Source organism: Morus notabilis, unplaced genomic scaffold, assembly GCF_000414095.1.
Source record: "Morus notabilis unplaced genomic scaffold, ASM41409v2 Scaffold2235, whole genome shotgun sequence".
NCBI classification, from domain to species: Eukaryota; Viridiplantae; Streptophyta; class Magnoliopsida; order Rosales; family Moraceae; genus Morus; species Morus notabilis.
In genome coordinates, this window is record NW_010360708.1 from 231,925 (window position 1) to 258,091 (window position 26,167).

Here is a 26,167-nt window from a genome sequence, read left to right on the forward strand (position 1 = left end):
ATATTTAAAAAAATAAACTCGGATTTATATCAGGCTGTCGGATTAAACAAGTCAACGTCTGTGAATGGCGTGTGTTTGACACGCGCAGAGAGTTGCGCGTTCAGAGGGGACAAGGGACAAACGCGTCAGTGCCCCTGCAGGTGGGTCTCGCCACTTACTCGTTCAGACTAATCAAGGCAAGACATGTGGAAAGGTATCAGCCACCTTCTTCCCACCCATGTGATTTAGTGTGGTGTCGTTCATGGTTGTGCGTTTTTCCATTCAACGATGAACTGAAACATGGCGGGCATTTTAATCTGGTGGCCCATAAGCAGCCCATGCGGATCCACAACAAATTATACCAATCAGAGCTTGACACATGGCGGCTTATTTAATTACGCCTGCACCTGATTGTTTTTCTCCACGGCAAAAAAAAAAGAGAAAAATTACCCGGTTAATTTTGGGGGAGAAACATGCGAAACGTTTTAAACATCTTAAAAAAAACGTTTGGTTGGTAAATTAAAATTATATAATTAGAATTATTTTTAATTTATGTGTATTTTTTATGAGAGAAAATATTATAATAAATAATGAAGTATAATTCAAATCATGGTTTGAATACTCTAAATAAACATCCCGATTCTCTTTTAGCAGAGTGTTTTAGATTTGAAATAAAAAGATTTTAATTTTTAATAAAACTCTTTTGTTTTGCATCTGTCAGCGCTAAATCACGCGGATACGGTGGAACGAGTTTGTAATGGGAATGTTTCTGGATGCGAGTTCAGTAATGTTGTGAGGCGCATGCATTAATCCATCTCATATGTATTTTGAACTCACGATTGACAGATTTGAACTGTGAGCCTCAACATTGGGTGGAATTACACTCGGCATATGCATTAACCATATTGAATCATTGATCTACAAATAACTCACTCTCAAATATGTTGATTATTTGATTTTACAAGATGAATTGATCTACAAATGTAAATGATCTTAAGGGTTGTTTTTATATCTAGCCTTTTGAGAACTGACATTTCGGCCCCCCAGGTTTGAATTTGTGATGACAAGAGTGTCTCCGTCTCGGCAAGAGTTAATGTCTTATTCGCTAGCTCAAATCATAACTTAAATTTTTACTCTCTTACAAAAATTTATAAAAGTTTAAATTTAATTTTTTTTACTACAGTGTGTTCTTTAAGTAAATTTACTTTTTAACTCAAATTTCTAAATCGATGCTAAGTTTTTCTGATCGAATGGAAAATCTGTCAGCAGCATATGATTCTCTTATGACAAATATTTCCTCGTATTCCGATTCTTCTAATGTTGGTACGAACGCCATTTTTCATTATTTGCAAATTGGCTGATTTTGGGTGAAAACACGTTCTCAAAAAAATAGAGAACATGTTCTCATTCAGTTCGTTAATTCAAATTTTTAATTTAAGTTGAGATGTGACTTTATGTGAGAGCTTTTTATTGTAACAAAAAAGTTAGATGTGATTGTTTCTAAAAACTTTTTAATTCTAAACTCGAATCGGCGAAATGAACGGGTCCGTTAACCCAAATGCCATCAACGTCATTTTGCTTAAATCACACAACGGTTAAGCCAGATAAATGCTTTTAAGACTAATATTTTTCAGATATGCTCATAAATTGTTCAAACAAATGATATCTATGACCAGCTAGCTGCAGCAGAAAATGAAAACTTGATTTCGCAACTTCTAAAAGGAACATAATAATCTCACTTAACATATCAAAGTTGTAAGACTTAGCCTCCAGATACTAGATGAAGATTTAAACCTTGTCTATCCACATACATGCTTGGCACCTTGGCCAGCCTAGGGCTTTCAGAGGACTAAATATTAAGTTGAAAAAACGACCTTTCATACCCAGCCATTGCAGCAACCCGCTTAACGACCCCTCTCAAACCCAATGCGGCTTCTACCAGAACCTCCTTCACTGCCATCTCGCATCATAGAGCCGGCAGTAGCTCTCATAGTCCCTCCAGAACCAACCTTATCCATGGCTTTTTTACCTTTCTTCACCTCTGTCAAGAACTGGTCCAAGCCGAATGGGTCGGCCTCTTCAGCATCCTTTTCAAACTCGACTGGTCTATCTCTTGGCGCTGCCCTCTCAGAAGTGCCCACAAAGGCCTTGTCAGGTTTGAACCGTTCAGTCTTCATAATCTTGTCCAGTTGCTCATCAGCACCTCCATACATTTCAGAATCAACATCCTTCTTAGGCCTATACAGGGTAGAAAGTGTCGGCTGAGCTGTAAACAAGCCCTTGTCATACACGTTGTACTGGTCATCTATGGCAAAACCGGAGTCCATTCCTTTCTCTTGGTTGAAGAGCCTCTGGTCGTACATGACCTCTCCTCCCCTTCCAGCTCCGGTGGATGCCATTCCAAGAGCAACTTTTTCACTAACATCACGGTCCCTGTCCCTTGTAATTTTACTTTTCTTCCCCATAGCCAAATCTTTATTTTCCAACCTTCTCTCCCTTTCCCTCTCTCGGCGTCGCTCTTCACGGATTTTCTCCCTCTGCAATCGCTCTTCCCTTTCCTCTCTCGTCTCCTTTGGATAATCTCTCTCTCTTTCTCTTGGACGGTCATAGTCCCCTCTTGTGTCGGCAGCGTCCATCGTGCTTTTCTCGGACGGCATTGGAACAGCAGATGATGGTGGTGCTGCACCAGTTCTCTCAGACCGTGCTTTTTGAGCTAAATCACGCAATTCCCGCTCCTTCTTTTCCTTCTCCTTCATCAGCATCTCCCTCTGAACCTTGGACCTCATAGAAACCGCTTCTCTTGCCTTCTGCTCAGCAACATACAGAGCTTCGGAAAGCTTTGCAAAGTTATCATTAATCTGAACATCCTGAAGCCCTCTCCCATCAGCTGCAAGACGTTTGTCAAGTGGAATAGTATAACCCTTTGGGTTCTTCCAGTTGGAAATACATGGAGGAATCTTCCAATCTTGTTGGTCTTTCACAGTCACAGCTCGGGGAGGGGAATGCATCACCGGCACAGGTGGTGAGCCTGAAGCCCTTGGTACCCGCTTATGCTTGAACTTAGGGGGTTCGAGCGGGTCCACAGGCATCTCCACCATCCTAATAATCCTCTCCTTCGCACCCGAATTGAAGGCGGCAGATTGCTGGGACGACTTGTACTTGATAAACTTCGAGTCGGATGACTGTTTGGGCACATTCTTCGGCTGTGCCGCACTCAATCTCACATTCACAATCTTTTCAAGTGCCGCTTTTGTTTCTTGAGTTGTTTCTTCGATTTCCTTCTCGAGGTCCTCTTCGTCCTCGTATGCATCTGCATCATTCTTCAAAATCTTGGGTATAAGATCCTTATGCTGCGAGTAGACAATCTTCTTGGCGTTCTCGTTCTGCTTCACAATGGCGTCATAAGCAATGTTTCCATGGGCGTCAACTGTGACCGGCAGAATATTCGATCCAAGCTTATACGATTTATCTCTACCCATACCAAGTGGGTACTGAGCTATGTGAATCTCCGGAAACGCCCCACCATCGCCAAAATCCTCAACCTTGCGAGGAATAAATCCCGCCCGGTTCAAGTAAGGAGGAACCGGGTTGGGCTTGACTACAGAGGACTGTTCTGCCGCAGTTGAGCTGAATCGCTGCTTGAACCACGGATCATTTGAGTGATCATAATGCGTAGCGGCGGTCGATTTCGGTGGCGGAAGTAAGTCATTTATACTCGCCATTGTAATTTGTTGTCCAAACTACGTCTGAGGGCTGAAATTCCAGAAAAAAAAAAAAGAAAAGAAAAATCAATCAGGCAAAAACAATAAGTGTTGGAAGAAAAAAACAATAAAAATTATTCCTAATGACCCAAAATTCTCAAAGCCATCTGCCAAGCTGAAACCTAGATGCCAAAACATGACACAGAAACGACGCTGAAACCACCAGAATTGGAACCTGAACACGGAAAAATCCATCGACCGAAAGCTAAATCAAGGATTTACACAACTTTAGATTGGAATTGGATCGTAGCTCAAGCACACAAAATAGAGAAACCCTAACCCTAAAAACCAATAAACAGAATTAATAAAGGTTTTTGCTTAAAGCCTTCAACTAAAGGCATGAACAAGAACTTACATTAAAGAACGGCGACGGAAGACAAACGACGGCAGCGACGGCCAGGAGGGGTGGCGTGGCGCTAGGGTTCCGTTGAACTTGAGATTTGAGAGGTAAATCGAGGGATTCGGAGAAGCTGAGTTTTTTTTAATTTGTTATTCTAAAATATATATATATATATATATATATATGTATATATAACTAAAGCCGCAGGGAATTGAAAGCCAGCCCGAAGAGGTGCAGCGAATGGTTTCAGCTCTCAAGCGCTATGTTTGAGCGCTCTTGCGATATAAGACCATTTCGGAGCTCTGCTTGAAGATAAAAATAGAAGAAAGTATCTGGGCGCCGCCTTGGATCGTTTTAATTTTTATTTTTTAAAATTTTAATTTCTAATATTTCACGAAAAAGGAAGTTTTGCTGGATTCGATAAAATAAATTTTAAATTTTAAATTTAAACCGATAAAATAAAATAAACTCATACTTTATAAAAAAGAATAAATTCTGTAATTTCATAATAAGGGAGTTATCTTTTAAATTATATGTTTTAACAATTTGCTCATTAAATTTTTAATATGTTTAAACTTTAAAATTTCAAGAACTTATTTTTTAGGCAAAGGACAGATGGAATGAACTTTGTTTTAAAATATTTACAGAAAATAATCTCACATCACTACTAAAAAAATTAAGAACCTATTTTTATTGATTTGAAGAGAAGACTTTATATTTTATAACAACAGTTTGAACTTATGAAATAAACATATATAATTAGTTTAGAGAAGAACCACAAAACAAAAGGATAAAAAAAAAGTAATAATAGTGGTAGGACCACCTATTCTAATTTCATTTTTTTATTAATTTTGAGTGGTCATCTCCTAATTAAAAAGAAAACTTTTATTTGTAATTAATGTGATAATATGTTAAACAACTCTAATTAGCAATAAAAGAATGAAAATTTTAGCATTGAGAATTATTTAAGGCATTATTTTCTCAAACAATTTCTAAATAAAGTGCGGAGTGAGATAAAACGGTAAGAACAATGATATTTTTTAAAATTGAAACACTAAAAGCAAAATTTAAATAGAAAATTTGAATTAAAATTTAAATTTTTATGAGAAAAATACATAATAAAAGTTAAAAAGTTAAGGGTGTTGGTATTAAGATTCATGTCATAATTCGTAGTTCACTATAATATTTTTTCTCATAAAAAAACACTCATAAATCGAGAATTATTCTGAATAATAATTATAAATCTGAAAACTAAACGTCCACTAATGTGATTAGTAACTCGAAAATGATACTAAAAAGACTAGAGTAACTCCTCCCAAAAAAACAGTATAGACATGCTCTTTTTTTAAACTTAAGTTTATATGAGAAAAAATACTGTAATAAAAAAATTACATTTAAATTTTGATGTGAAAAAATATTATAATAAAAAAACAAGCCTTATGTAAGGCATGAAAAACTGCACAGTACAACCACAACATCAGTGACAGTAACCCAGTCAGATTATGCCACGTGGGAAACATCGTTGTAGTGAACCAATCAAATTGCTTATTCACCAGCAGAATAGCAAGTCGCCACGTGGGTCTAAGAGGACACTTTAGGCCTCATTTATTTCGTTGATTTGAGTTTAAAATTCGAGTTTAGATGTAATTTTATGTGAGATCTTTTTACTGTAATAAAAAAATTAAATATGATTATTTATGAAAACTTTTTACCGTAAAAAATTTAAATTCTAAACTTAAATCAAGTAAACGGCTATTAGTTTCACATTACATACGAGACCCATTATTGTCATTTACTTGACCTGAGTATTTTTCGTACAATTTGTATGCTTTCAAAGTCTCCGACTTCTACTTCCTCTATTCATTAAAACCCCTTCCCTCTCTCTCTCTCTCTCTCTCTCTCTCTCTCTAAGCGGCGAAGACAAACGCCGAGCTCGATTTTCGCCGTCAATGGCGGCCCTGGAGACCTCAAGGGGAACAACCTTAAGGAACGCTTTCGGAAACGTCTTTTCTTTCTTCATCCTCATCTTGATCGGCGTTCTCGCGTTCTCGATCCGACTCTTCTCTGTAAGCTCTCCGATCCTTAGTTTACCTCCAATTTCATAGATCTAATCGTTCAATGCTCGTCAAATTCGATTCTTTTCCGTTTGAAAGCTGAGAAAATGGAAGAAAACGAATGAGGTTTAATTTAAGAGTTCTATATATCTCGACATTTGGTTTCCTATGTAATTTTGACCAAACGGAATGATTTGCTATAATAGGTTGACTTGAAATTCTGTATTTTTCATTGTGTTGTGACTTCGAAGATTGAATATTTTGATTTATGGTTTTGTTGGATATTTAAATTTTCTGAGCAAACTGGGAGTTCTTTTAACTGAACTTTACTTGGTGAATGGTTAACAGGTCATAAAGTATGAGAGTGTAATCCACGAGTTCGATCCTTATTTCAATTACAGAGTCACTCAGGTTTGATTTCTTTCTCTAATGTGATTTTCTTTCTTACGAGAAGGAAATTATTATTTTTGTTTTTGTTATAGCATTGCCTTAATTTACTTAAAACATTGCCTTTTACTGACATTTATAAATGTTACTTTTCCCTTTCTCCTTTGATTAGCTATATCATTATGATGCAAAATTGTAAAGCTACACGAAACGATTATTTGCTTATTTGTTGTTTTCAGTTTCTGACAAAAAGTGGAATATATGAATTTTGGAACTGGTTTGATGATCGAACCTGGTAATTTTTTCTATTTAATGAACTTAATTACGTGTTCTTGTTGTATTGTATTTCAGTCTTTCCTTTTAGGAGGTTACTAAAGTTAAGATTCCTGAACTAATTGTTTTGGTATCACCTTTTAAGGTATCCGCTTGGGCGTGTGATTGGTGGAACTGTTTACCCTGGATTGACCTTGACAGCAGGAACTATTTGGTGGTGGGTATATAAGAAAACAGTGGAGCAGTTTTTTACCCTCTTATTGTGCTAAGCACATTTTTGTTTGATATTATTGTCTTGTGCAACACAAGATAAAATGAAAAACAAAAAAACAAAAAAAAAATGAATGAAAAAGAATAGGAAGTTTTTCTACAAGTTCTCGAAGTTAATTGATACGTATGAGCCATTATCGTTGTACTGCAGGTTGTTGAATTCCTTAAACATTCCTCTATCTGTTGAAACTGTTTGTGTATTTACTGCACCTATATTCTCTGCTTTTGCGTCATGGGCTACTTACCTTCTGACTAAGGTTTGTCTCGTATCCTTCTTATTATTATTTTAATTCAAATGGTCCTCTGATTTATTAATGATATCCAGTTACACCCTTTTCTTGTCAGGAAGTTAAGGGTACCGGTGCTGGCCTAACTGCTGCAGCTCTTTTGGCCATGGTAAATTACATAGCGGGTATTTTAGACTGTATTTTTTTTTCATTTATTTTATTTTATTTTATGAAGGCTTGGCCCTCGAGACAGTGGACATTCGACAATAATCTTCTCACATGTCCTTTGCTGCATTAGTTTGTGACTCGGTGACTCTTTCTTTTAGTACATCCTCTTTACTCTGCATCAATCTTACTAAAGTGAAAAATGAAAGACGAAAAGTAGAAGTATTGTGTTTCGGATTTTTTGTAACCATATATAACATGCATTTCACGTGCCTAAGTTGAACTGGTTACCAAAGGGCAATAAGACTTCACGAATGTCTTGCTTTTCTCAGCATGCATTATGATATAACATATGGTATGGAATTTGGATTGATATGACATTTCTTTCACATAAATAAATTGTTGAACTTGTATAATCGTTTGCTTAAGTCTATTATATATTGTTTACAACACTTAAAAAAATGCTAAGCACATGACAATTTTTTTTTTTTTGGGCAGGTTCCATCCTACATTTCTCGTTCCGTGGCTGGAAGCTATGATAATGAAGCTGTAGCCATATTTGCTTTAATTTTCACTTTCTATCTTTATATAAAGGTTGGTAATGGGCAAAAATATATGTCGTTCTTTTTTTAATTTTTTTTTTAATTTTTTGGTTTGGGACGGGTGGAGGAGGGTTCTTATTAAAAGTGTCCCACCTCAGTTCATACCTCATTCGCACTTATAACTATGCTTTCTGATTACTTCTTTTATATGCAGACACTGAATACAGGATCTCTATTTTACGCCACTCTAAATGCTATAGCATACTTCTACATGGTATGTATGATGTGTTATATTGTTTATACCCCCATCTGTCTCTTGTCATATTCATGTTTGATTGCATAATCTTATTAAAAAGTAAAAAGTTTGATGTATGTTTCATTCTTTCAGGTTTGCTCTTGGGGAGGTTACACCTTTATAATTAATCTTATTCCAATGCATGTCCTTCTGTGCATTGTAACTGGCCGTTACTCTTCCCGATTATATGTTGCTTATGCTCCTCTTGTAAGTCTCTGCAGTAATTTTAAAGCTTTACAGAATTGAAAACGACATAAGATTGAAAAGCCATGCTATGCTAATGTGTTCTGCTAAAAAAACAAAAAGAAAGAAAAAAAGAGAAGAAAAATTCTAGTAGTTTCTTTTCTTTTCTTGTTCTTGGTTGGATGACTGGGATCCATTCAAAGGTTTGCTTTCGCAGTTGCAACTGCGATCTGGACACATTCTGAAATATATTTTATGAAGTCCATATCAACCTTATTATTTAGCATATGTTTTGCACAATATTAGGCTATAGGTTGAAAAAGCAACACTTCTAGTGCTACTTACTCAGCGCACCTTTCAAATTCCACTATCTTAAGTCTCGTATCTTGTTGGAGATTTTGACAATAGAATCTGCTTGTTCTTCATTTATGATGCCATGTGCCATGTTTGCCACTGAAGTTATGGCTTTTTAATGCAGGTTGTCTTGGGAACGTTATTAGCTTCATTGGTACCTGTAGTTGGATTTAATGCAGTAATGACATCTGAACATTTTGCCTCTTTTTTGGTAAGCTTTTCTGCAATAAGATTTGTCGTATTGTTCTTCTTTGGTTTAGGAGCTGTTCCTTGCATTCAGTATCTGTTATTGCCCCTACATGTTATCGGCCATGCCACTTTCATTGGTACTTTGAAAGCCAATGAAAATTCAATTTAAAGTCTAGCAACATTGAGGATCCTTTTTTTTTTTCTTTGTTGGACTCTGGAATAAAAATAAAGGAGGAAGCCAGCAAAGCTTTGGATTGCCCCCACCCCCTCCCCCTCCCCCCAACCCACCCCTAAGAAATGTGACTTTGATAAGATATGCATCCATATGATGGTCCCACATGTTTTGTTGTTGATTTCTTCCTTCTGCAGGTTTTCATTATCATCCATGTGGTGGCTCTTGTCTATTATATTAAAGGGGTTCTGTCTGAGAAAATGTTCAAAGTAGCTGTCACACTCATTCTATCTCTTGGCGCGTAAGCCTCATTCTCTTTCTCTAAAGCATTAAGGTTACTGTGTAACTTTTATTTTTTTATTTTTTATTTTTTAAGTTCGGTTGCTTCAGAACATTGAATGTATCTTGATACCTTGTCTGCTATATTTCAGGATAGTGTGTTGTGCTGTAATAGCAGTACTGATAGCTCTGGTAGCTTCAAGCCCAACAATGGGATGGAGTGGAAGAAGTCTTAGTCTGCTTGATCCGTAAGAGTTCATAATTCTTACATCTCTCTCTTCTTCACTAATCTTAATTTCCTTGACTCTCTAAAACATGGAGGTCAACCGGAAGTATCAGCGACAATTTTGTCTGCTGCTGTCTGGTATCTCGGTTGATGTTGTATCTGAATTTGGCCCAATTTGGTTATTGAGTTGACTCCATTCCCCTCTCATTCTTCGCTCCTGTTTCTATTTTGAGATAGGAAAAATTAGTTTAATCTCTTTTTCATTCTATAGCTTTTCTGAAATTATTTTGTATTGTGCTTTAGATGCCTGAGGCATGATCTAATATTGTTTGCGGTGTTGCGCTATGGTTATACTTTCCAGCTTTCACTTATTAGAAAAATAGAAATCAGTTGCCTAGTTACTTTTAGTTTGTAATCATTGTTGTTTTCTGTTTCTTCAGAACATATGCAAGCAAGTACATACCAATTATTGCTAGTGTTAGTGAGCATCAGCCCCCAACTTGGCCTTCTTACTTCATGGACATTAATGTTTTAGCATTCTTGGTTCCTGCTGGGATAATTGTAAGTTCCATTTTCAACAGAAAATTGTTTTCTTTTACCTATAACTTTATGCGTATAATTTGTCTTGTGATTGCCTATATTTGTTGGCAGGCTTGTTTTTCGCCGCTGTCTGATGCTAGCTCTTTTGTGGTTCTTTATATTGTGACGTCAGTTTATTTTTCTGGAGTCATGGTGAGAACTATGTCCAATTGCACTTTCTTTTATTCTCTTTTCTTAATCTTTATGATAATTTATTTGCATAAATTAATTCCATTAGGTTCGCCTTATGCTGGTACTTGCCCCAGCAGCTTGCATAATGTCTGGGATTGCTCTCTCTGAAGCTTTTGAAGTTTTCACACGGTCAATAAAGTTTCAGTTACCTGGATCATCAGTACACTCCCAAGTTGATGTAAACATATTTTCTTTATGCTGCTTGTCTAAATTTTTTCCAACATCATAGATATTAACTTCAGGTCTATATTTTGTCTTGTCTGTTAAGGTGGGGGTGAAGAGTTCTGAAAATAGCCTACCGCAGAATGATGTGGCAAAGACTGATAAAACTGAAGATACATTAAAGGAGCGGCCATCAAGAAAGAACAGGAAGAAGGAAAAAGAACCTGTAGCTGTGGAAAAGCCATCCGTTAGATCAAAGATTGAGAAGAAGCTTCTGGTTTTACCTTTGGAGGCGTCTATAATATCGATTTTCTTGCTTGTTTTGCTCGGTGCCTTCTATGTGGTATGTAACTTTCCAGTAACTCTATTTTAATGATTCAGTCACATGCCTTCATCAAGTTGTAGCTTATGAATATTCTGTATGTGCTTTGCTCAAAATGACTTTCTTAAAATGGTTGTTAGTTTCTTTAATAGTGGATGATTGGGTTTTGCAATGTGACCAAGTTGGCAAAAAGGAAACAATGATTTTGATAACATATCCCAAAACTTTTCTCAGAAATCTTTACTTGAACCTCTATGAGACCTCTTTTCCCCTCTTCTCTGTTTTTGACGAATTTTTGTTTCTGGTATGGTCTCTGAGTTTAGGTTAAATCATTCTTTTCAGGTTCATTGTGTCTGGGCAGCAGCAGAAGCTTATTCAGCCCCATCTATTGTTCTTACATCTCATTCCCACGATGGTCTTCATGTTTTCGATGATTTCAGAGAAGCATATGCATGGCTGAGCCACAACACCGAGGTGGATGATAAAGTAAGAAACTTGCCTCTTACTGAGTTTAGTTGTTTATCTTCCCTTTTCATTGCAGTTATTATCTCCTACTGCAAAGTTCTATTGTCAGACTGTTTCTAAGTAAGGATTTCATGCCACTACATCATTATAATAATAATGTTTGTGATTTGAATTAAAGTAATTATGCAGCTGGTTTTTATGTTCCCATGCAATTAGTAATTTTATTTCATGTCATGTATTGGACAAATTTATCATTTCTCTCATCGGGCTACTAGTTGAAACTCTGTTGTGTGTGTGTGTGTGTGTGTGTGTTAATCTTACTGAAAACTTGTTTTGCAGGTTGCATCTTGGTGGGATTATGGGTACCAAACCACAGCAATGGCTAACCGCACTGTCATTGTTGACAACAACACCTGGAACAACACACATATTGCTACTGTCGGTACTGCCATGTCTTCTCCTGAAAAGGCAGCTTGGGAAATCTTCAACTCCCTGGATGTAAAATATGTTCTTGTCGTTTTTGGAGGTTGGCTTCCTTACTCTTCTCGTGAGATTTTCCTACTACAATATCTAGAACTTTGTCCTGATTTATTGCTTACTTTTTAGGTCTTGTTGGCTACCCCAGTGATGATATCAATAAGTTCCTGTGGATGGTTCGCATTGGTGGGGGTGTCTTCCCTCACATAAAGGAACCTGATTATCTAGTAAGTTGTTGGTTATTTCCTGGTTCAATTAGAACTGCTTTTTAGTCAACAAGGAATGATATTGAACTTGGCATTTTAATTTGGTTGATATGGTAATGTTGGTGATGAATCTCAACTAAAATTCAAAATTCTGTCTTTCTGTCTAAAAGAAAGACGGTCAGTATCGGATTGATTCTGAGGCCACTCCGACCATGCTAAATTGCCTCATGTACAAACTCTCGTATTACAGGTTTGTGTTTGCTGTGAAGTTGTCGACCTTTCATGATCTTTCTTTCTTCCTTTTTGTCTTATGCAGGTCTGTTAATGAATTGAATCTTTTTTGTTGTAACTATCAGGTTTGTGGAGACGGATGGTAAAGCCTTTGATAGAGTGAGGCGGACAGAAATTGGAAAGAAACATTTCAAACTTACCCATTTTGAAGAGGTGAGATGAATCGATCTTTTCAATATTAGTAAAACCTAAAAAGTGCAAAGCATGGAATACATGGTTTTTTTTTTTTTTTTTCTACCTCTGACTCTGGGTTAAGGCGATGAAAGTCAAGTAATTGTTCATATAGTTGGTCTATCATTTATGCCCCGTTTTAGTCTCTATATGCCTTCTCAGACAAGCAAACTATCTGAATTCAATTCAATGGGGCTGTATCAGTTCCCATATCTTCACAACGTCTGTTGCTAAATAATGATGTTTACCTTCACCAATCCAAGTATCCAACCTTGAGAAAACATTTCTGTAAATATTTCTTTAGAGTGAATTTTCTCTTTATACTAAAGTACCTCCAATGCTTCTGATAATATTATGGCTTTTGAATCAATTCAGGTTTTCACAACTCACCATTGGATGGTACGGATCTACAAACTGAAGCCTCCGAAGAATAGAATTCGAGGAAAGACCAAGAAATCTAAATCGGTATGTATACTTGGTGTACTTCTTCCCGAATATATTCTCTGAATTCTATGCTTGAGTTTTGGCCAAAGGTTGATACAACTGCCTTCTCTTTGTCATGGCAGAAATCATCTGGGACAACTACAAAAAGAAGCCGGTCGGGAAAGAAGAATCCTTGGCACTGAAAACCAATTCTTCTTCTTAATAGACGAATTTCTCAAATTCAGTTACCTGTAATTCATACTTATAAAGTAGAGCCTTTAGGGAGTGTGATTGTGGAAGGCGTAGTAGTGAGTTGTTTCTTATAGAGATGTTCATTATAGACAAATGATTTTGCAGGCTCGATCTCCTTTCTACAATGTAATCTGTTTTTGTTTTTGTTTTTTCTTTTCTTTTCTTTTTTTTTTTTTGACTCATTGTTAGGTAGAAAGAAAATAAAGAACTAATCAATTTTGGACTGATTACGTTTACATTACATTCATTAACAATGATGTTTTTTTTTCTTTTTGAGGGATGTCACCAACGATATGACCACTACTAACAATGTGCAGTCCTGTGATTTTGTCTTGTCGTGTTCATCAAGAGATTGTAAAAGAGAAATAAATTTGTGGGCCTCACTATTTTTTAATCTCGAGCTTTTTTACGGTGAGACTTCTTAAAAAAATTTATCAATAAAATATAATGTTTTGACAGTTAAATTAAGATTTTAACGGTTAGATTTGTGTAGATTTATTAAAAATCTATAATATGTTACACAATACTATTCTCTTTACAAATTTAACCGTTAAAACAGTTAAATTAAGGTGTTATTGATGATTTTTTTAAGAGGTCTTATCTCGTAGAAAAAACCTTTTTAATCTCTTGTGTCATGATTTTTAAGTGTCAATTGAGTTATATCAGGCCTGCATAAATATTTAGGCATCGTTCACTTCACAGATTCGAGTTTTTAATTCGAGTTGAGATGTAATATTTTCTAAGAGTTTTTTACTGTAGTAGAAAAAGTTAGATGTGATATTTTATGAGAACTTTTTATTGTAGAAACCTAAAATTGAAAACTCGAATCGGTGAAATGAATAAGGCCGCAGTTTTTTTGCCACGTGGTAGAACAAATATGAGATTAAATGTCCGTTTAGTTTGTTGATTCGAATTGAGATATGACTTTATATGAGAGTTTTTTATTAAAAAAAAATTAAGTGTGACTCGAATTTTAAACTCAAATTGATGAAATACCTAAGAGGACTAACGACCCTCAAATCTGATTAGGATTTAGCTTCTTTTTTTTTTCCTTCCTCCCTCACTCTTCTCTCGCTTCCCACGTTACATCTCTCTCTTTCTCCTGCCACCCTTCTCTATCTCTCTCTCCGCCCACCTTCTCTTTCTTTCTCTCTCCCTCTCTCTTCTCCAGCCGCTGCACTAACCCTGCCCGCCGCCAACTCTTTACCACCAGCGTTTCCCCTACCTTGCCGAACCAGTGCTGTAGTAACACAGCGTCAGAGATCCTCGGGAGATTGTCAAAGATTTGGGGGAGATCTCCTCCCTGGCATTGCTTCTCGATAACTTTGGCATCTCTTCGTCTCCTCCACGTCGGGAGATGTCTCCTCCACGGTTGCCCTCCACCGTGACGAAAATCTCCTCAACAGACGGTGACGACTCTGCTACCTGATCGTGCTTCTTCTTCGCATGACTCCGCCACAAATCTGGTGGTCCACGGCGAGACATCATTTTTTCTATGGTGGTGACGTGGTGTTATGTTGTTTTGTACATTTTTGTGATTTCTGAGGTTTTTTCTATGGTTTTTTTTTTTTTATAAATTTTTTGCTGTTATTTTTCTATATTTGTTATGAATTCAGTTTAGTGAATTTGTGAAAATCAACCGTTTGGTTCAAAGAGTTTTAAAATAGGGAGAAAGAGAGAAATAGACTAAGATTTGAGATGAATTAAAATTAGTAGGTCAATAATTTACATAAGTTAAGAAATATGCTAAATTACTGTTTTTATCTATAACTTGACCATAACTTAACAAATTATTGTCTATAACTTGTCTGACTATAAACCATAACTTGACAAGTTTGTTCATAACTTATCTAGTTATGAACCATAACTTGACAAATTATAACCTATTAATTTCTATAATTAAAATTTAGCCTATATACTTTTTTAAGCTTTTCATATTGACATATTTTCTACTATTTCCGTTTAAAATATACTGTTTATTTAATTTAATTTTATAAATATGTTTTTTATTATATTCTCCCCAAAAAATATTAGACAGAACAAGAGAAGATTGATCACACATCGTCTTCTCCTTTATATAAGAACTAGAAAAATATCTTTTAATTTTTGAAAAGGCTCATTTTAAAATTAGAGAAAGTCTATAGTAAGAGAAGTACTTTTGCTCCAACGTAGGGTGAGTTACAACTTACAATAACCATTGGATTGAGATACAATAACCATTGGATTGAGATCAATAGCTGCTGGCAAGTGAGCTCATTAAGGAACAAAATAGGCTTTAATGTTGGTAATTATAAAAATAAAGGAAAATTAAAAATGAAAAAGAGACAAACACTTTTTAAAATGTACGGATCTTAAATTTGTATCTCTTACACTTAATTAATACCTTTTAATGAAATAACTATATTAGTTAAAATAATATTAATTAAGAGTAAATGGTAAAAATTTTATAACAATATATTAAAAGTGTGAGTTCACCAATTTTCTCAAATTATAAAACCCATGAGAAGGAGGCAAATCCAATATGCCAAGAAATTATCTAAATTTTTTCCCCAAATAATCAAAGATTCAAACTTATGATCATCAAGCCAAACAATTAAAGAATCCGCACTTCTCCTTCCCAGAAAGTCCCAAGTCTCTCCTTTTCTCGTTATATATAGAGAAATATTGAAAAAAAAAAAAAAAAAAAAAAAAAAAAAAAAAAAAAAAAAACCAAAACATATTAACGAAATGGTTCAGCATTAAAAAAATAAAATTAACGAAAAAGAAAACATTAAAATTAAATTAAAACAATAACATAAGTCTTAACAACAAAAGAGAGAGAAGAAAAAAAAACGAACGCAACACATAAACAACAAAATAACCAAAATTAGTTTAGATATTTTCTCTCTTCTGCCAAATTGTGAAATAATTTTCTTCACTTTATAGCCGTATTGTCATCTTATTATTTTGCTTCCCCTTTCAATTTTTCATCCCACTGACGAAACATAGCATAAAAGACACAATAGCAGGTGATCGTTAAGTTGTCAAACTTCGATTGTGATTCTATAATTCAAAAGTATATAAAGGCATCAACTGATGCATATGGTATTATAAAGAGAGAAAAAAAAATTAGAGCAATAAATTACATATCAAAATATTTAATATACAACTAATCCTGTAAGAATGCTCAATCCTTCAACAGCACTGTGGAAAACAAGTTTAAAATCAATCAAAACAGTTCCTCTCAACTTACCAAGCAATTAAACAAACTTCTCTCTCCGTATCGTTCAGTTTGTCAGTTTACGCTTTACCGTGTGAGGAAAAAGAATGTACACAAAGGGGAAAGAATTTCAACCAATACTTGATGCCTCCTTCCCTGAGATTAATGAAATTCCAAAAGTATCCCCAAGCATGAGATTATCCTCTAACTTGGGCAGCTTTGCTATAAACAGCCTCCAAAAGACTTGTATTTTTGAAACTCATTTTTCTAGGGTAGATTCATTATTAGATAATAAATATGTTAAAGCTGTAAATGAGACGTGGAACCTGATCGAAGCTATGAACTGCATCCTCCCCCTCTCTCTTTTCAAGATCCAAGTTATAGTTTCTTGGGCAAGTTGTAAGTCTTCTTAAGAAACTTTGCAGCAGCCTCATCGTTCCGATAACACAAAACTCGGAGAAGCGTGTTTGGTTCAGTTGGATTCCACTGTCCTGAAGTTGGAGGCAAAGGAAGCCTGGATTTAGCAGAAGAGCCAAAGTTCTCCAAAGTAGCACGTTTGAACTGTTCAATTAGGCTTTCGGTATCTGTATGATACAGGGGAAGAACATTTTTCACTACTTTCGAAAATTTTTGTATCAACTCAGATGGCAATCCATCTCCGTTGGACCAGAACAGATCTGTAAGAAACTTGAAGTCCTCTTCTATTATGCCAGAATCTTGCAGCGTGAAACCACGAGACGGACCACCAGCAAGTAAAACCAACAGGAAACCATCTAAGGAAGCTTTCATTATATCAGTAATAGCACGTGTTCTGACCCTATCATGCACCGTTGATGAAATAATCTCCAAATATTGCTCAAGCTCCTGAAGGAACTGCTCAATCCTGGAAGACGAAACATCGCCGATGTACAAACCATCCCAGAGAACATGACTTAGCTCATGGAAGACTACCTTGTATGCTGTTGCTTCACAAAGTTGTTGGATTCCTTCCACACAAGCAGATTCTGAAAGCTCAAACATTTTTCCCATCCGATTTGCAATGTCATCTACACCATTAGATTCTAAATTACCAAGATGGGCAACTATCCTCTTCCCAAAAACTCCCAATTCCATTCGAATAAGCTGCAAGGTATTGATGCGAACGCAAAGTTGGGGTATCCCAAAGGAGTTATCCCCATTTGTAGTGCCAACTTGGGATCGCCTATGTGTTAAATTTGTCTTGTCCTTCTTCCGGAATACACCATGAAATCTTGATCCTGTTGAACATCTTGTCAAAGAAGGCAGAGTCGGAACAAATGTACCTCGGGACCCTGCAGATGGGAAAAGAGAAATGATGATCAATATGAAGTTGCTAATCTAGGAAGTTAATGCATCAGTTTTCTGCAACTAACGTACCACATCCAGACTTGGCCTTCGATGCATAGTATTGGAGACATCTGTCAAGAGCAGTCATCAATTCAGGAAGCAAGATTGAATGCATGGGTATTGGCAACAAAAAGAATGCTTCTAAAGTATCATCAATAATGCGTAGAACTTCAATTGCAGACGGAGCAAAGTGCTCTTTATTTGCTCGTGGATTCCATACCTGAAGATATTTACAGGATTAGTCATGGATAACTAGCAAAGGAATACATTTGAGTTTTTTTTTAACAGAATTACTATTCAGAAGTTATGCATTTACGACTTAAGTTCCTCTTTACAGAATTACTATGCAGAAGTTATTGGCTACATCCCTACATTTTATTATTGTGAGACAAAAAATATCAATCTTAGAGTAGCAAAATACCACCACCTCAAACTTTCCCAACACTTCAAAAACAAGCAATAAAGGAAAATGACGGATTTGCTTGGTTCAAAAAATATGATATTTATGTGTGAAATGGAACTAGATATTTTGTAGTCTTTTGGTGTTTATGAGTGTTAAACACTTGATAACTATGTTCTTCAAGAGGGGAAAAAGGACAGAAAGAAAAGGAAGTTCGCATTTTTATAAATTTTGCACGTGACAGCATCCTAACTTTTCATTTACCAAGTTGTCCCATGTTTAGTAGGCATAAGGCCAGCCGCAACAGGAGTTTGAACTTTAATTGAGTTGGATACTACAGATTCATTTAATTAAATTTCAACTAGACAGTGGACAAAAATAAGCACTATATACCTCTTGTTGTAGATTCCTGTCAACCCATTCCTTCAGTCTGTCCACTCTTGTTTTTATCCAAGCCTTCACCAGATTGCCAATTGCAGCTTCAGCCTCATAAGGAGGCATCTCCCTAATGATGGATTTCCCACCATCATCACTATCCACTGCATCTCCAACAGCAATCTGCACAAGATCTTTCTCCAATTTGTCAGCCGCTCTCAGCACTTGTATAGCATCAGGCGTCAGCTCACTAATACCCGTGACAAACTGTTTCAGCTCATTCCCATAGCAAGAATGAAGGGTAGCCACAGCAACACCTGCTGCAAGAGGGTGCCATCTCTTCAAAACTGGGCTGTATATAGCCTTCTCACTAAAAGCAAGTTCACTAATGTCTTGTGCAAGGATGGAAAGGAGAGGAAGATGGTTTTTTTGGTTCTTAGATGAACGCTTTCTGGATTTCACTTTTTCAAGTCTCTGATGCAAGAAATATCACACAGGACCTTGATCAATCAGCAATATACTTCACATCCAAAAAACGAAGCCAGCTATGGGGTGCAATTAAACTAAACCGAAAACGAAAGGTAAATTACTAAATTTGATATAGTTAAATTTGGCATCCTGCTTTTCACCGCAAGAAACCGATGTAAAAGCAATGATAGCAGTTCCTAAATATCATATGCAACCTCTTTGATTAAAATACAGCCGAAAACTAGTTTGACAACAGATTTAGCCATAAATAATATAAATTATATGAGGAATGTAATGTGTAATCATATTTTGGGGAATTAGATACAAATGATGAAACTTGCCTGAGCAAAAGCATTCCGCAGTGAGGATCTTATATAAGTGTCAACCCTGTCACGAGCCACATCAAATTCTCTTCTCTTCCTGTGATAGTCGTGAGAAATATCTTGTACCAATATCTTTGCCGATAAAACCCCCAGGGAGACAATGCTTTGCATTGATTCAATATTGCCGGTATGAAAAATATCTCGATAAGAAAGGAGTCTTTTCTCAGTCCAACCCAATATTGAACTCTGTGTAGAACTCAAGATCTTAGAGTAAACAGAATCGGTTGTTGCCTTGGCATCATTTTCAACTTCTGCCAGTAGATTACTGGATGCAAACAGCAGGTCATTCTCTATTTGGCCAGTTATAACATAACGGTGAAATAAAACCCATGAGAAACAAAGATTATGCAGCATTTGGTTTATTCCAAGGATTACCCAGGTCTTCTTTAATAGTTCTAAAACCTCATCAACCTCTTCAATCACACATGTTTCGTCATTCACATCAAAACATGATTCCAGGAGCATTTGGTACAGCTTGAGGTTCAACGGGCACCCATCTGCCCAGTGGCATGTATCAGAACCCGAACCATCAAATGATCTGCAAGCAAGAGACATAACAACACTGCGGAGAGCTTGCATCGACTCGCTGTTCTTTCCGGTCTCAATGGGTTTCTCTAAGGCCTCTTGAATGATCATCCGGAGTCGTTTAGGGGCACTGTCTGTCTTATTAAGTGCCAGGTAAGGATGTAGAAGCAATCCTGCTTCTAAAACCTTCAAATTTCTCCTCTGCCAAGCTTCATATTCTTGTTGATTCGGAAAATCTGAAGACTTAAACTGTTGTAGCAACTCCAATGGCAGAACCATTGTCTCCATGCGTCTTCCAAGCTAATAAATTAAAAATAAAAATAAAAAAAACCAGCAATTTGGTTCACTGAGTTAAAAATAACAAGACAATAATGAATAAACCATTTGTTCATAAAGCTCGATTTGAATTTCTAGCAGAGGGAAAAAAAATCCACATTTTTAAGACCCACAAGCAAAACCGATCATTCTGTATTCTAAACTAAAAATAATTAAAGTAAAACTACAGAATATTCTGCTAAAATTTAAGAGTACGATCAACTTTTGATTCTTCATCTCTGAACTTCAAACCAAGTAAGAATAGAAAAAGGAAAATGATCAGCATTTGCCAAGATTAAACAACCTTCTCTTGCTTAAGGCAAAAACAGAAACTTTTAGATTTTAGTTGAAGTAAAAAACTTGTCTTGGACTCTTGGACTATTTTTCTATAATTTAAAATCAAAGTCGAACTTTGATTCTTCAGCACTAAACTCCAAAACAAGTAAGAACAGAAGATTCCACACAAAATAATTCCAGAATTCAATGTCTACTTTCTCACATTCAATCTCAGAATTCCCAAAATTCAGTTCAGTTGGATTCAATTTAAATTCGCAATTCACAAACCTGACCAGCAGCGACTCTCAACAGCGCCCTTCGAATCCTCGAATCCGTCTGCTCCGAAACCCTCATCTGAACCCTCATCATCTCCCCCAACGTCACCGACCGCTTCGCCGCCCTCGCCGCCGAGTCGCCGACCGCTCTCCTCCGCGAACTCGACGACAACGACTTCAGCCCTAGCGCCTTCTTCACACGGCTCGCCGCCGTCGAAGTCACCGATCTCTGAAGTGACGGCAACGCCGCCACAGCCGCCGCCGCCGCCGGCCGGTCGGTCTTCTCCGACTGGGGGATGTAAGTCAGCGGCTTCCCGCCGGAGCTCCGGCACGCCGCGACTAAGATCTCATAGGCCGTCTCTCGGAGGTCGGAGTCGGAGAGGCTCGAACTTAGGTCGGCGAACGGCGAGGGCAAGTCCTCAACTTGGCGAATTGCCATGGCAGTTTCAGTTTCGGTTTCACTTTGATGGCTTTGGTGTCTGCGAAAGCTCCCAAAGACTCTGTCTCTCAGAATCTGAGCCATTTTTTTTTCCCGTTTCTTAGTGTGAAAAAAGCAAAATAAAGGTTCAAATTTTAATTATCAAATTATCAGGGAAAAAAAAAAGGTTCAAATTTTGGTATGTTGGTGGGGTCTAGTTTACTCTCTCTCCTCATTTCATGTTCTTGGTTGTGTGAAAGAGAAAAGGTGTAGAGAGAGAGATTCTTGCTTGACTTTTAAGGAAGAACCATGATGTTTTGTAGTGGATTATTAAGATTAGATTAGAGTTAATAAAGATAGAAAGACACTGAATTCCATATAGATAGAGAGGCAAAATTTGTATGTGATGTTGCTTTTTGGTTAGAGAGAGAGAGAGAGAGAGGATTGATTGAATATAAGGGAAGTTGGGTTGTTGGTTGGTGAATTTGTAGGGAGTTTTATGAAAGTGTAAAGTGAAAGAAGCATGCAATAATGATTAATTAATCAAAATTTAGCAGAAAATTGGTATACAGATAAGAGAATAGGTCGTCTCTGTCACCAACCATTTAACCTTTTTTTTTTTAATTTTTTTTTCCTATTAATATTGGTTTGGTAATGGGTCACAAACACACACTACATTCATTTCAAACAAATAAAGAAAAAGTTGCACAATACTTTATTGGACATTAATGACATACTTTTTCTTCTTTAGATTAAGCATTGCAGCCCATCAATTTAATTTGGTACTCAAGATCTAAAATCTGCAATGATCTGTTCAATACTTGAAAATGGGATAAGCTTTCCTTTTTTATGTTCAAATCATAATTAAGAAGATAACAAACACATAGACCAAGTCAAATCCATTGGCTCGTACATCTTATGAACTTAGTCAGTGAAGAATTTGCTTCATGATATGAATTTTACATTGACTGGTTCATTTTACCAAGTCCAGGTTGTTTTTTTTTTTTTTTTTCAGTTGGACCAGAGATCCGTGTGGAATAGGTAGGTAATCCACAATCCAAAATCAACGGCCAAATAATAATATATGAGTTTTCTATATCCTAATAATATGTTTCCCAACTTAAATTCAATTCAATTCACACTATATCAGAATAAAATATTTTTCCTAATCTAATTAAGATCCTTTTATAATAGGACCTCCATTAGTAGTGTATTTTTTCATCATTTGATCTTATCATATTCGTATCAAATCAAAAAAATATGCGTAATAAACATTTTTTATCAACATTTGATAAGTAAAAACATAAAATTATTAGCATTTTACTTTTTAAAGACCTACTGTAAAAATCTCCATCTGTTTACAAAGTTTTATTTAAAAAAATAGATTCTTTAATATACCGATATATTAATAGATTAAATTTTTCTAACTATTAAATATGTATATTTTTTAATTTTTACGTGTTTTTATATAAATTTAACATATACAAACTTGACTCAGTAATATATTAATTATCAATAAAATAAAAAAGAAAAAGTGAAGGAAAGAAAAAAGTATTTAGGTAGGATGATATTGATACTGACAAGGAGGTACTTTATTGTTCCCAGGGTTGAGGCCAGTGTCAGATAGATAGGTACTACTCACTACTTTCAAGTTTAATGTCAGGCTTTGTCCTTCATAGAAACAGAAACGGTTGGAAGATTATTTTTTGTCCAACTGATGAACAACAAAAAATGGTTATTCCATTCAACAACTCATGAAAAAAATAACACCCCGTTTTTTTCACTAATTTAAATTTAAAATTTAAATTTTTTTATAATAAAAAACTCTTATAAATAGTCACATTTAATTTTTTTAATATATTAAAAAACTCTCACATAAAGTCACATCTCAACTCGAATCAGCGAATTAAACGAACGGCAACCAACAAAATATGTATTTATTCCAAAAAAATGAAATTAATAGATAGCAACCAACCTATAAAGTTGAGAATTAAATAAATAACAAAACAATACTAAGCAGCTTCTAGGTAGAGTGTTGAAATAGATAAATAAATAATGACTTTTATGGGATGTACTCAGGTTAATCATGCTTGTTGAGCTAGATTTTTTTTTTTTTTTTTTCACTTCAACCACTCTTTTCTCTTTGTTTTTTTTTTTTTAAAGAAATGAGACAAATACTTAATTAAAATGTATAAATTTAATTTTTTACTCTTTATTCTTTATTAATATCATTTTAGTTAAATAAGTCCATTAATTAAAAGAGTATTAAATAAAAATAAGGGTTAAAAATTAAAATTCATACATTTTAAAGAATAAGTTCGTGATTCTCTCAGTTTCTAATAATTAGCATCCACTCATAATAACCCAATAAAATAATGACGGAAACTAATAAAATAAAGAATAAAAAAGAAGGCTAAGCTGTTGTGGGACCAAATTATCTTTTTAATTCTATCGTATACAATTATTTAAGGGAAACTATCAAAATAAACATTTAGAAAGAAGGCTAAGCTATTGTTGTAGTATTCTAGTAATCTTAGGATAATTTTATCTTATGGCAATTATATATTAAACTATTTGTTGAAGAGAGGGAATCCTATAATTTTGTTGCAACCCATTATTTTTTGTTTAACTAAAAAAGCTTCGAAATTTTTGCAATCAATTAAAACAAAACATGGCACTTGACGAGCAAATTTAGCTAGCATGTGTCAATAGAAAATGCATTGGGCATTTTTTTTTCTAGGCAAGAAATATTAGGGCTGACAATTCGTGTTTGCGTATCGTGTTCAGGTTAGTACGATTACGGCACAACACGGTTATAGTGAACGCAAACACAACACGATTAATAAACGTGTCAGAAACTCAAACACGAACACGAAACGCTAATAACACGGTTAACACGACACGACACACAAACACGATTACTAAACGTGTCGTGATGGACCAACAAAAAAAAAAAAAACACATTTATGACCCAACTAGCAAAAATAGTAGAATTTTATATTGTATTCAAAACTATATTAATTGACTAGTTAATATAAAATCATGATACTACTAGATTATCAAGTATATATGTTTCAAAACATACCAATTACCAAGCATCAAAAGAAGTTTGAAAACATAACCAAGTACATTTAAATAAGTTTGAAAACATAACCAAACATTTGAATGTTTAAGTGCATAAAATATAAAATAAATATAAGAAAATGTCTTCTTTAAGCCTTGAGGTTGAATACCCAACTACGCTCTAAAAATCAAAATTAGTTTTCAGAGACTGAGTCAGAAGTAGGGTTTTGTCTATATATAAATAAATATATATATATATATGCTTAATCGGGTCGGGCTGGGCCGGCCGTGTCGGCCTGATAACGGCTCGTATAACTAAACGGGTTAAGCGTGTTAAACGGGCTGCCATGAATCCAATCTATTTATTTTCGTGTTATTCATGTCAGCCCGTTAATGACCTAATTAATAATCGTGCGATCTAAACTCATTTATCTCGTGTCGTATCGTTTCATTGTATCGTGTATGAAATTGCCGACCTTAAGAAAAATACAAAATGAAGACCGAATATAAACCAACTAATATGGTGTATATTTCCATTTGGCAGACTCTTTGGGCTTTGTCTCTTTGGTCACAAAATGTTTTGTTCATTCATAAAGAGAAACTTACTGTTGTCTTTTTGTAGATGACTTGATGATTTTTGACTTTTGTATTGAGAATTTCTCACGTATCATGTGGGGTTGATGAGGATCATTCCTTTGATTACGCTATTCATTTCCTTACCTGTCAATTGACAATTAGGGCTTTGGATTAAGGCAGTGGTGACTCACCATTTTGAATATATAACACCTGAGTAGGAAATGCCGAAATGGTCTAATATAGTAATAGAGCCATTAATTACACCAATACATTATTAATTGACCCGCTGAGAATTTGAGTAAAGAAAATCAGGATTATAGAGATTTCTAGCTTTCCCACTTCTCTTTCTTTTGTTAATGTTGTGTATCACTATTTCATTGATCTTGAGTTTCTATAAATTCTTTGTTGAATATCTCCAAAAAAAAAAAAAAAAAATCTTTGATAAAAACTAAGGCTGTGTTTAGAATTTATCATGTTTTTGTTTTGAAGAAAAAAATGAAAACGTTTTAAAACGGCGTTTGGCGCAATAAATACAAAAAACGGAAATGAAAATGATTTTTTAGTTTAGTGTAAAATGAAAGAAAAATATAAAACGAGTTTTAGTCGTTTTTCATTTTTTGTTTTCGTTTTCTCTTCTATTGAGCAGAAAGAGAGAAAGAGAGACATTAATGATTTTATTTACACTGAAAATAATCTCTTAATAAAACTACCAAACACATTTTTAAAAATGATTTATGTTTGAGATTGAAAACGTTTTCATTTTCATTTTCATATAAAAAATAAAATTATTTTAAAATTAGTTCCAGACGCACCGTAAGCTTCATGTTTAATATAATTTATTTTTATCATCAAAACAATGGTTTAAAGATTTACTCCTTGATATCTTACTCATTTTTCTTTTTTTCACTACGAAGCAACATATCTAATAATTGTTCAATATGACCAATAGAAGTAAAAGTTGACCAAAAAAAAAAAGCCAGAACAATAAAGGACTAATTTATAAATGAAAGACGACAGTTGTTGAACTACAAAGGACGTGTCATCTTAGTGGTAAAAAAGCAAATTTAAAAAACTAACGACACGTCGTTTATGAGATCAACACTACTTTAAAGGACAAATGACACGTCGTTTCAAATAGAAACCAACGTCAGGAAAGTGGAAAACGTTAAACATGAGAAGCAAAATGTCTCCAAAAGACATGAACATAGTGTAAACGACATGTCGTTCTAATCCAAACGACAGCATGTACATACGCACTTCATGCCATTCCTAATCTAACCGAGAGCAGATTAT

The 26,167-nt window shown here is 35.2% G+C and overlaps 3 protein-coding genes across 3 annotated transcripts; 1 reads left to right on the forward strand and 2 right to left on the reverse strand.

Moving 5' to 3' along the window:
• Positions 1–1,660: 1,660 nt before the first annotated feature.
• On the reverse strand, positions 1,661–4,372 carry LOC21394181 (SNW/SKI-interacting protein). The gene is made up of 2 exons (XM_010097066.2): positions 4,096–4,372; positions 1,661–3,732 (listed from the first exon to the last, which is right to left on the reverse strand). The coding sequence occupies exon 2, from the start codon at positions 3,699–3,701 to the stop codon at positions 1,884–1,886; it is 1,818 nt and encodes a 605-aa protein (XP_010095368.1). The 5' UTR covers positions 3,702–3,732; positions 4,096–4,372; the 3' UTR covers positions 1,661–1,883.
• Positions 4,373–5,944: 1,572 nt separating this feature from the next.
• LOC21394182 (dolichyl-diphosphooligosaccharide--protein glycosyltransferase subunit STT3A) lies at positions 5,945–13,477 on the forward strand. Its single transcript, XM_010097067.2, has 23 exons — positions 5,945–6,146; positions 6,483–6,545; positions 6,761–6,816; positions 6,940–7,011; positions 7,216–7,321; positions 7,410–7,460; positions 7,955–8,050; positions 8,213–8,272; positions 8,387–8,500; positions 8,955–9,041; positions 9,389–9,492; positions 9,623–9,718; positions 10,137–10,257; positions 10,348–10,428; positions 10,514–10,645; positions 10,736–10,972; positions 11,294–11,437; positions 11,756–11,942; positions 12,023–12,120; positions 12,270–12,349; positions 12,456–12,543; positions 12,937–13,026; positions 13,128–13,477. The coding sequence occupies exons 1-23, from the start codon at positions 6,030–6,032 to the stop codon at positions 13,185–13,187; spliced, it is 2,340 nt and encodes a 779-aa protein (XP_010095369.1). The 5' UTR covers positions 5,945–6,029; the 3' UTR covers positions 13,188–13,477.
• A 2,878-nt stretch (positions 13,478–16,355) lies between these two features.
• LOC21394184 lies at positions 16,356–21,353 on the reverse strand. The gene is made up of 5 exons (XM_024164909.1): positions 20,831–21,353; positions 19,385–20,251; positions 18,594–19,049; positions 17,831–18,020; positions 16,356–17,745 (listed from the first exon to the last, which is right to left on the reverse strand). The coding sequence occupies exons 1-5, from the start codon at positions 21,338–21,340 to the stop codon at positions 16,814–16,816; spliced, it is 2,955 nt and encodes a 984-aa protein (XP_024020677.1). The 5' UTR covers positions 21,341–21,353; the 3' UTR covers positions 16,356–16,813.
• Between the last annotated feature and the right edge of the window lie 4,814 nt (positions 21,354–26,167).

Excerpts from the sequence above, each read along its gene's own strand:
- LOC21394181 (XM_010097066.2), bottom strand. The coding sequence starts at position 3,701 with ATGGCGAGTATAAATGACTTACTTCCGCCACCGAAATCGACCGCCGCT.
- LOC21394184 (XM_024164909.1), bottom strand. The coding sequence starts at position 21,340 with ATGGCTCAGATTCTGAGAGACAGAGTCTTTGGGAGCTTTCGCAGACAC. Across the intron at positions 18,021-18,593 it reads ACAGGAATCTACAACAAGAG|GTATGGAATCCACGAGCAAA; the intron begins GTATATAGTGCT and ends AAATATCTTCAG. Across the intron at positions 17,746-17,830 it reads GAAGGCCAAGTCTGGATGTG|GGTCCCGAGGTACATTTGTT; the intron begins GTACGTTAGTTG and ends TCCCATCTGCAG.
- LOC21394182 (XM_010097067.2), top strand. The coding sequence starts at position 6,030 with ATGGCGGCCCTGGAGACCTCAAGGGGAACAACCTTAAGGAACGCTTTC. Across the intron at positions 7,012-7,215 it reads ACAGCAGGAACTATTTGGTG|GTTGTTGAATTCCTTAAACA; the intron begins GTGGGTATATAA and ends GTTGTACTGCAG. Across the intron at positions 8,501-8,954 it reads ATGTTGCTTATGCTCCTCTT|GTTGTCTTGGGAACGTTATT; the intron begins GTAAGTCTCTGC and ends TTTTTAATGCAG.